The sequence below is a fragment of the Leptodactylus fuscus genome, chromosome 3, assembly GCF_031893055.1.
Source record: "Leptodactylus fuscus isolate aLepFus1 chromosome 3, aLepFus1.hap2, whole genome shotgun sequence".
Lineage (NCBI taxonomy): Eukaryota > Metazoa > Chordata > Amphibia > Anura > Leptodactylidae > Leptodactylus > Leptodactylus fuscus.
In genome coordinates this window covers 239,635,281-239,646,182 of record NC_134267.1, presented here as the reverse complement: position 1 = coordinate 239,646,182, position 10,902 = coordinate 239,635,281, and the positions used below count along the sequence as shown (strand labels likewise).

At 45.0% G+C, this 10,902-nt stretch overlaps 1 protein-coding gene across 1 annotated transcript; it reads left to right on the top strand.

Moving 5' to 3' along the window:
* The first annotated feature begins 6,114 nt into the window (after positions 1–6,114).
* On the top strand, positions 6,115–10,293 carry LOC142198359 (fucolectin-like). Its single transcript, XM_075269350.1, has 4 exons — positions 6,115–6,208; positions 7,637–7,708; positions 8,220–8,508; positions 10,075–10,293. Exons 2-4 carry the CDS (start codon positions 7,651–7,653, stop codon positions 10,238–10,240), a joined length of 513 nt encoding a protein of 170 aa, XP_075125451.1. The 5' UTR covers positions 6,115–6,208; positions 7,637–7,650; the 3' UTR covers positions 10,241–10,293.
* The last annotated feature ends 609 nt before the right edge of the window (positions 10,294–10,902 follow it).

The window sequence follows — 10,902 nt, the reverse complement described above, 5'->3', positions numbered from 1 at the left end:
AGTCTTCCCAGCTTATATATATGGAGTCACCGGACACGTCTCATGAGGTTCTTATGTCTCTGGAAAGTCCTGAAGGTCTTTTATGAAGCCAAACTATGTGGTTGGATTAGAGATAATGGATCGTCCACCCCAACTAAACCAAATATTTGTCCAGGATTCAAATACCATTAAGACCGCAGGTCACGTAGTGTAATGGGAAATCCTCCCTGTGTCCACACGTGTGATAAAACACCTTATTTATAGAGTGTAAGCTCTTGTGAGCACTGACCTCATACCTCTTGTGTCTATAGTGCTAGAAATCCTCCCCCATGTCAGCAGAGGGAGCCAGAGTCCTGACACACTGCAGCCTTGGAAAGAAACGGGAGGAGAGGGACAATCTGCCCAATATATCTCAGGAGGGGACGTGACTGTGGGGCTCCAAATCAGAGAAAGACAATCCAAGGAGCAGACCCTGAGCAGAGCCCCGATTACCAGAGAGAGTGCTGGACAGCGACTGTACCTGAGTGTGGCCATGTGGAGGGAAGACTACGTGAGGGAGGAGAGGGAGACTTCCTCCCCACAGAATGCCATACAGTGATTATTTCATCTTGTCTGTGATAGTTGGAAGTCCCCCTAGTGTCCGATGAATAAATCTGTATGTAGTGAGTTCCTGCTAATGGTAGGTCTATACATCTTCATGCAGTGAGTGCCCACTAGTGGTGGATGAATAAATCTGTATTCAGTGAGCTCCTCCTACTGGTGACTGTATCAATCTATATGTAGTGTACTCCCCCTAATGGTGGCTCTATAATTCTTCATGCAGTGAGTGCCTCCAAGTGGTGGATAAATAAATCTGTATACAGTGAGCTCCCCCTAATGGTTGTTGCTGGCAGCAAGAATTTTACAATTTAATATTACAGATGTGTAAAAGAAAACTGCAGATTAGGAACTTTGTATCAGAAAAATAGAACTCTGAGTCCCAAATGTTGTACATTTCTGGGACCCCAAACCCCTGTCATTATGCAAAAGAAATCTACCCCTTGTCTAACCAGAGCACATTGCTCCAGAAGTCCTGCTGTGTCCCAGGAGTTCATGGGTAAACTAGTCCTGATCACATGTTCTTTATTGGAAATAGTTTCAGTCCTTGCAACATCAATGCAAAAATGAAAACCTGCAAATCAAACAAAAAAATGATATAGAAACTGCAGAAAAAAGAGAAAACAGGTAGTTACTGCAGTGTAAACAGTGTCCTATAGATGGGAGATGGCGATTCTTGGAAAATAGGTGTGAATACTGTTATATCACATGGAGAATCTATCAAAGGGATTAATGTTTGATCCGAACAGTGTTCGCTCACCTCTATTTATCAGATGTAAGATGAGAACAATTGCTTAATACTGAGAACTGGTGGAGAACCAAGACAAGCTCCTTTATGTGCCCTGAACCAGCCGATCAAGCTAGTCCTGCAGATAGACAGGTTACTGTCACCAGAACCAGCATATCACCCCAGCCATGCAGATAGATAGGTTACTGTCAGCAGAACCAGCATATCACCCCAGCCCTGCAGATAGATAGGTTACTGTCAGCAGAACCAGCATATCACCACAGTCCTGCAGATAGATAGGTTACTGTCACCAGAACCAGCATATCACCCCAGCCCTGCAGATAGATAGGTTACTGTCACCAGACCCAGTATATCACCCCAGCCCTGCAGATAGATAGGTTAGTGTCACCAGTACCACCATATCACCCCAGCCCTGCAGATAGATAGGTTACTGTCACCAAAACCAGCATATCACCCCAGTCCTGCAGATAGATTAGTGTCACTAGAACCAGCATATCACCCCAGTCCTGCAGATAGATTAGTGTCACTAGAACCAGCATATCACCCCAGCCCTGCAGATAGATAGGTTAGTGTCACCAGAACCAGCATATCACCCCAGTCCTGCAGATAGATAGGTTAGTGTCACCAGAATCAGCATATCACCCCAGTCCTTCAGATAGATAGGTTACTGTCACCAGACCCAGCATATCACCCCAGTCCTGCAGATAGATAGGTTAGTGTCACCATACCCCAGCATATCACCGCAGCCCTGCAGATAGATAGGTTACTGTCACCAGAACCAGCATATCACCCCAGCCCTGCAGATAGATAGGTTAGTGTCACCAGACCCAGCATATCACCCCAGCCCTGCAGATAGATAGGTTACTGTCACCAGACCCAGCATATCACCCCAGTCCTGCAGATAGATAGGTTACTGTCACCAGAACCAGTATATCACCCCAGCCCTGCAGATAGATAGGTTACTGTCACCAGAACCAGCATATCACCCCAGCCCTGCAGATAGATAGTTTACTGTCACCACAACCAGCATATCACCCCAGCCCAGCAGATAGATAGGTTACTGTCACCAGAACCAGCATATCACCCCAGTCCTGCAGATAGATAGGTTAGTGTCACCAGAATCAGCATATCACCCCAGTCCTGCAGATAGATAGGTTAGTGTCACCATACCCCAGCATATCACCGCAGCCCTGCAGATAGATAGGTTACTGTCACCAGAACCAGCATATCACCCCAGCCCTGCAGATAGATAGGTTAGTGTCACCAGAACCAGCATATCACCCCAGCCCTGCAGATAGATAGGTTACTGTCACCAGAACCAGCATATCACCCCAGCCCTGCAGATAGATAGGTTACTGTCACTAGAACCAGCATATCACCCCAGCCCTGCAGATAGATAGGTTACTGTCACCAGACCCAGCATATCACCCCAGTCCTGCAGATAGATAGGTTACTTTCACCAGAACCAGTATATCACCCCAGCCCTGCAGATAGATAGGTTACTGTCACCAGAACCAGCATATCACCCCAGCCCTGCAGATAGATAGGTTACTTTCACCACAACCAGCATATCACCCCAGCCCAGCAGATAGATAGGTTAGTGTCACCAGAACCAGCATATCACCCCAGCCCTGCAGATAGATAGGTTACTGTCACCAGAACCAGCATATCACCCCAGCCCTGCAGATAGATAGGTTACTGTCACCACAACCAGCATATCACCCCAGCCCTGCAGATAGATAGGTTACTGTAACCAGAACAAGCATATCACCCCAGCCCTGCAGATAGATAGGTTAGTGTCACCAGAACCAGCATATCACCCCAGCCCTGCAGATAGATAGGTTAGTGTCACTAGAACCAGCATATCACCCCAGCCCTGCAGATAGATAGGTTACTGTCACCAGAACCAGCATATCACCCCAGTCCTGCAGATAGATAGGTTAGTGTCACCAGAATCAGCATATCACCCCAGTCCTTCAGATAGATAGGTTACTGTCACCAGACCCAGCATATCACCCCAGTCCTGCAGATAGATAGGTTAGTGTCACCATACCCCAGCATATCACCGCAGCACTGCAGATAGATAGGTTACTGTCACCAGAACCAGCATATCACCCCAGCCCTGCAGATAGATAGGTTAGTGTCACCAGACCCAGCATATCACCCCAGCCCTGCAGATAGATAGGTTAGTGTCACCAGAACCAGCATATCACCCCAGCCCTGCAGATAGATAGGTTACTGTCACCAGAACCAGCATATCACCCCAGCCCTGCAGATAGATAGGTTACTGTCACTAGAACCAGGATATCACCCCAGCCCTGCAGATAGATAGGTTACTGTCACCAGAACCAGCATATCACCCCAGCCCTGCAGATAGATAGGTTACTGTCACGTGAATCAGTGTTCTCACCTTGTGAATCACTGCTGCCATTGCCGAGATGAGAGCATTTTTGCAGATATGCAAATGAAATCTTTTGAGCAATAGCAGTGCCCTTGTTACAAAGTGCTAATTTGCATCCTAATGTAAGCAAGTTCCATGAATTGAAAAGCCCCTTTAAATGCCAGAACTGCTCTCACTACTCTGCTGGTGCAGTCACTGTGTACATACATTGCATTGCTTCTCTCAGTGTTATGATGCGCTGGGGAGAATGTCTTTGACGACATTGTAGATCTTTCATGTTTTTATGAGTGTATTAGTTATAATTATTGGGGTTCTCAGAGATATCTGCGGGGTTGGAGAGGCGGCTGTAACCCTAAAAGGTTGTTTTAGTTATGAGAGTACATAAAGTAATGCAGTGTATCCTGGCGTGCTATATGTGTGGGGCATCTCTGTGACCTGACCTGGCACCAGGAGACCCACTTGTAATCTTATCACTTCTGATAAAGCAAACACTAGAATCTGAGACAAGTGAGAAGACAAATATTGTTGGTTACACTGCAAACATCATGTAGATGGAAGTGATAAAGGACAATCCAGTGCTGGCCCCAAGCACGTCCACGGGGCAGCGTCCTCAAGGAGGTCAAAGCAAACCAGCAAAACTGCTCAATATCCAGCTGACCTGGTCAGGTCTGACCCTCGAGGTGGTGAGCACTGATATGAGTGACTTTATATGGAGCCCTCCTAGTGGGAAATCATCAGCTGGAGAACCTGATGGTCACTAGTGGGTGCAGGCTGAATACAGGATGTTACTGAGAATCAGTACAGGAGGTGAGCAATCGCAGAATAAAAAGCCACCACTAGGGGGAGCTCACTGGGTACAGATTTATACAGCCACCACTAGTTGGCACTACCTGCATTCAGACTGGATCCCACTGGTAGCACAAGGGAAACCCTCCTGCACTATACCTTCCCTTTCCTTCCCTGGCAACATCCTGGCTCTCTGACCTGTTTGGTTCTCCATCATTAACCAATTCCCAATTTTCAAAGGCAGTTTTGTTAACTTTCAGTGTATGGGGATCCGGACTCCGGGCAATGAGGTTGTACATCTCATGTACCTTCTTCTGCTGATCCCAGAACTGAAGTGACTCTTCTGCCACCAGATAATCCATCATGACACGTTGCAATAGATAGTTGGTTTGGATGTCACCAATCGAGTCCTGTTGGCCCCAGCTTCAGCCAAGATGCAGTTCTGGTGGTTCCCATACAACGCAAGAGCATCCATCCACAGGTCAAGATGGTGGCAAAATCTCTGGAGCTATGTGACAATCTTGGCTGGCTCAAAGTGCCCCTTTTTTCTCATGTGTTCAACTCACTGGTAGTCACCGCTACCGAGCATGTGGGCCATCTCCATAGGGAGTTGAACTCTTCAGCAGAGATCTCTTTCTAGGATGGCCAGCCAGTCTTTTGATGCCACAGCTTACCTTCAGTGGTCAGAGTCTCCTACTTTTCACGCATGGGTTGATGGTTGGTCGGTAGCCATTCCCTCACTTTGCTAACTAAAACCTTGCTACTCCTCACTGGATCATCCAAGCTTCTAGGCTTGGACCATCCAGGTTTGTCTCAGATGCCGTTTGCTTCTAATGTTTATTCTGGAGCCTTCATAAAGTCTGGAGCATTGACTCTCTCCCGATCATTGTCCATGGGATGACTAGGGTTGCCTTCAGCGTTGGCTTTGGTGGTGTCTCGACAAGGTCAGTACTATGGCTTGACGATTAAATTCTTAAGTTTGTATCTAAGTAGGATGCAAGATTAAGCAGTGGTTGCCAGTGTATGTAACTCAGGGGCTGTGCAATGGTTTCTCCACATGGTCTCCTCTCCAAGGACGCTCTCTGACTCTTTGGCTCAATTGGCTTTTTTGCCCAACACACACTTGGCTCAACAAAAATGTCTGCTCTCCAGATTGTCTCTATCTAACACACCAAGAACCACTTCTCCTGACCATCTCTTGCTCCAAGACTGGGCAGACTCTCCATCTACTATGGTTGTGCACCCAAGGCTTCTATGATCCTTCTGGTGGCATTGGGGCCACCACCTACCACAAAAAGGAGAGGGCACCACCTACAAGAAGCTATAATCTTTGAGGAGACGGGGACACAAGAGGCTTGAGGGCCTGGATCAGAAGAACTTTCAATCTATGAGGAAATGGGGATACACTCTATACAATCTTACTCTTACAATCTATAAGTAAATAAGGTATTTTATCAAACGTGTGGACACAGGGAGGATTTCCCATTACCCTACGTGACCTGCGGTCTTAATGGTATTTGACTCCTGGACAAACATTTGGTTTAGTTGGGGATCCGTTATCTCTAATTCAACCACATAGTTTGGCTTCATAAAAGACCTTCAGGACTTCCCAGGGACATAAGAACCTCAGGAGACGTCCCATGGCTCCATATATATAGCCGGGAAGACTTTACCACCAGACAGAGAAGAGCACACAGGTGAGCAGAGACTCCAGGCTTGTACCATGAGGGTCCGGTTATAGTATGGGTAAAGGGATAATACCCCAATATTAGCAATTTTAGTTGAACACAGAACAGCACTGTATAGTATAATATTGTTAGTTGATCACTGTATACAGCTATTACTTGGGCACTGTATAGTATAATAGTGTTAGTTGATCACTGTATACAGCTATTACTTGGGCACTGTATAGTATAATAGTGTTAGTTGATCACTGTATACAGCTATTACTTGGGCACTGTATAGTATAATATTGTTAGTTGATCACTGTATACAGCTATTACTTGGGCACTGTATAGTATAATAGTGTTAGTTGATCACTGTATACAGCTATTACTTGGGCACTGTATAGTATAATAGTGTTAGTTGATCACTGTATACAGCTATTACTTGGGCACTGTATAGTATAATATTGTTAGTTGATCACTGTATACAGCTATTACTTGGGCACTGTATAGTATAATAGTTAGTTGATCACTGTATACAGCTATTACTTGGGCACTGTATAGTATAATAGTGTTAGTTGATCACTGTATACAGCTATTACTTGGGCACTGTATAGTATAATATTGTTAGTTGATCACTGTATACAGCTATTACTTGGGCACTGTATAGTATAATAGTTAGTTGATCACTGTATACAGCTATTACTTGGGCACTGTATAGTATAATAGTGTTAGTTGATCACTGTATACAGCTATTACTTGGGCATTGTATAGTATAATATTGTTAGTTGATCACTGTATACACCTGTTTTTTGGGCACTGTACAGTATATTGTTAGTTGGGCACCATATAGAACTATTAATTGGACCTTGTATACCACTCTTGGGCTCCAGTGGGGCTCTATATACAGGACAGTACATGTAAAGTTATTCTCCCAAGTCTGAGGTCAGGGCCGGAGTATATACAACACCAGGACAGGGCAGATTCCTAGGCATGGTCATGGACCAGTCCAGCTCCAGACTTCCCATTGTATCCACCTTATAAACACCCAGTGATGGCTCCTTTCATGAGTTTTCCATTTTGGGCAGAACAAATAGCACATCAGTCTGTCCCCATTCTCCATAAAAAGTCCCAAGGTACCTGAAGAAATGGAGGCAAACAGAGGAGATCTGATGGTAAAGAAGCCACTGTTGTTTTCTAGTCCATGCTTTGGAGCGGTGGAAACCATAACGTATAGTTTCCACCGTTCTTTACCATCAGATCTAATAGATTTAGGAGAGGAGAGCACAGATCACATGGGGACAAAAGCTAAGACTGACCAGAAGGAGAAGACTCCAGATGGTGGAAGCCTCTATGATTCTTATACAGGATGACTGAGGGTGGGGTCTTATCCACCTAGACGTAGATCTAGACACCTCCATCGTGTTCTGCTCATCCCATTGTGATTTCCTTGTTTTTCAGATTTCTGAATAGCCATGTTCTTACTGACCTTCATCGTATTGTGGGTTTCTGTATCGTGCACCACAGATAATCGTGAGTATCGTAATCTCTTACTACAGAATGAGCTTAGGAAAGGGACCAGGACAAGGCAAACCATGACCCTCTTTTGGAAGGTTACAGAGGTACAGCACCGTGCTTAGGAGATCTGACAACTCTTCCGAGAGGTCTCCTCTTCATCATGATAGGCTGAAGGTGAAAGCCAGTAGGTCGACTACAGGTGACAACTCTACATTGTGAGAACCCCAACAAACCATACTGTACCATTGAGCTTCTCAATATTTCAGCCTCAACAACCTAAAATCCTGCTGGACATCACTTTATATTGGCAGATTCGAGAATCGAGGAGTAAATTATTACAATATAACAACTAAAGTAGCTCCACGGTGTAAGGAACCCACCAAGAAATCTCTTCTTCTAAGACTTTTCAAGCATAACATGGGAAAGGGAGATATAATTTAATCCAATGTTTAGGATCTTACTAGTGGTCGTCCATTTACAATATTCCAAAAAATTGTTCAGTTTTGCCAATGTTTTTTTTTTACAGTACAAAATGTTGCAATTCGAGGTCGGGCGACGCAATCTACAAATTATCCAGGGGGGCTCAGCGCTGCTATCAATGCCATAGATGAAAATGTGGATCCTCTTTACTCCCGTGGATCATGTTTTTCATCCCAATTTGAGCTCTCACCCTGGTGGAGATTGGATTTACTGGAGACGCATACAATATCTTACATCACCATCACCAACCGAGGGGACTGCTGCGCCGATTACATCAATGGAGCCAAAATTCTCATTGGAGATTCACTGGCCAATAATGGCAATAACAACCCAAGGTAAAATCCTATTTTTTTATGATGATTTTTTTTCAAGTTGCTGCCCCTTGTGATGTTACTGTTAGATTGTTAGATGTTCTGTTACCTAAGGAGGCCATCGGGAACAGGATGATGGTCACTGACTATGACCATACAGGCTCCACCGAGAAGACCCATTCTTGGTGGAGGCTGATGATGGTCATTGAATACAACCATGCAACCTCCATGTTTGAGAAGACCCATTCTTGGTGGAGGTTGATAATGGTCATCGACTATGACCATTCATTCACCGTGTTCGAGAAGACCCATTCTTGGTAGAGGTTGATAATGGTCATTGAATACGACCATGCAGCCTCCGTGTTTGAGAAGACCCATTCTTGGTGGAGGTTGATAATAGTCATCAACTATGACCATGCAGCCACCGTGTTTGAGAAGACCCATTCTTGGTAGAGGTTGATAATGGTCATTGAATATGACCATGCAGCCACCGTGTTCGAGAAGATCCATTCTTGGTGGAGGTTGATAATAGTCATCAACTACGACCATGCAGCCACCGTGTTCGAGAAGACCCATTCTTGGTGGAGGTTGATAATAGTCATCAACTACGACCATGCAGCCACCGTGTTTGAGAAGACCCATTCTTAGTGGAGGTTGATAATGGTCATCGACTATGACCATGCAGTCACCGTGTTCGAGAAGACCCATTCTTGGTAGAGGTTGATAATGGTCATTGAATACGACCATGCAGCCACCGTGTTTGAGAAGACCCATTCTTGGTGGAGGTTGATAATAGTCATCAACTACGACCATGCAGCCACCGTGTTTGAGAAGACCCATTCTTGGTGGAGGTTGATAATGGTCATCGACTACAACCATGCAGCCACCGTGTTCGAGAAGACCCATTCTTGGTGGAGGCTGATAATGGTCATTGAATACAACCATGCAGTCTCTGTGTTCAAGAAGACCCATTCTTGGTGGAAGCTGATAATAGTCATCGACAACGATGATGCAGCCACCGTGTTCGAGAAGACCCATTCTCAAACACTTCTGGGCTCCATACTCAGCACCGTAGAAATGACTGCTGATCTGGCAGGTATTGGATTATTTTAGGGGGGGTAAAGACCTGACTTCTTGTAGTAAATGAGCAACAATTGGTAGTACTAGACATCTTGCTCACATCTTGGACCTTTCCATCCAGTACCTAGAGTTACATCTCTGACTAGGAAAGCCCTTGCCTGTGAGTACCTGACTCTAATGTCTATGGAAGAGAAAGGACTACTGTGGAGTATGTATGATAACTGTAAGTGGGGACATGTTAAAGGGAAGGCATATGGGGCACGTGCTCTCAGACCTTCGTGAACTTGTAGGCCAAAGGAGAGTAATGATATCCATTTGGTAATCGTGCTCTGCCATACATTCATGTGGCTCTATCTCTAAACTCTAAGGGACTTGCTGGTTTGGCTTTCTTGGTAGTCTATTTGTCATATTTATCAATAACAGCTACCCCCGGGTCACTCATTTTTGCTCCTTTGCCTTATCCCATGAGGCCCATATAAAAATAACTATATTAAACCATTTTTTTTGCAGCTGTGGTACCATTACAACCATCCCACTGGCTGGAACTCAGAAGTTCCTTTGCAACAACATGAAGGGTCGATACGTGAACATCATCTTACCTGGAAAATCAGGATATCTCAATTTCTGTGAAGTTCAAGTCTTTGGCGCCCCGGTCAATACTCGTCAGTGCAAATAGTGATCAAGAATGTACCCAGGAAAAAATGAAAACTGTAGCAATATTCCTCCAATGATGATGGTGCAAATACTGAAAATTTGGATGAGTTGGGATTAATCCCAATCACAATTCAACATTAAAGGGAAACTTTCACCGCTTCCACCAACTCCAACTCTTTGCATCCTTTAATAGGCGCCGTTTTACTGATTCCAGTGCAGTTGGAATTTTTTCTCTAGCCCCCTCTGTTCCCAAGCAATTGCTGCTATAAGTTTCCATGCACTTGGGCTTTCTACTCTCAGGTGGGCGGTCCTAGGCTGGAGCAGAAAGACATGGACCGCCCACCTCATAGTAGAGACCATAATGGTGCTGAAACTAACAACAATGATTGCTCAGGAATGGTGGGGGCTAGAGGAAAAATTCCAACTGCGTTAGAATCAGTGGAACAGCAGCTTTGGGGGGATCCAAAGAGATGGAGATGGTGGAGGCAGTGAAAGGTCCCCTTTAAATTACACTCACAGGGGTCCAAGTAGCTGAGATATGAGACCTCTCACATCTGATGATGTTAGTCATCTCTATGAGTACAAATGTCTTTATTTCAAGTCCAACCAGTGACCACATTGGGGCAGATACAGCCATATTGCAAATAACTCCTCATATCTCAGTTTTCTGGATCCCCTACATCA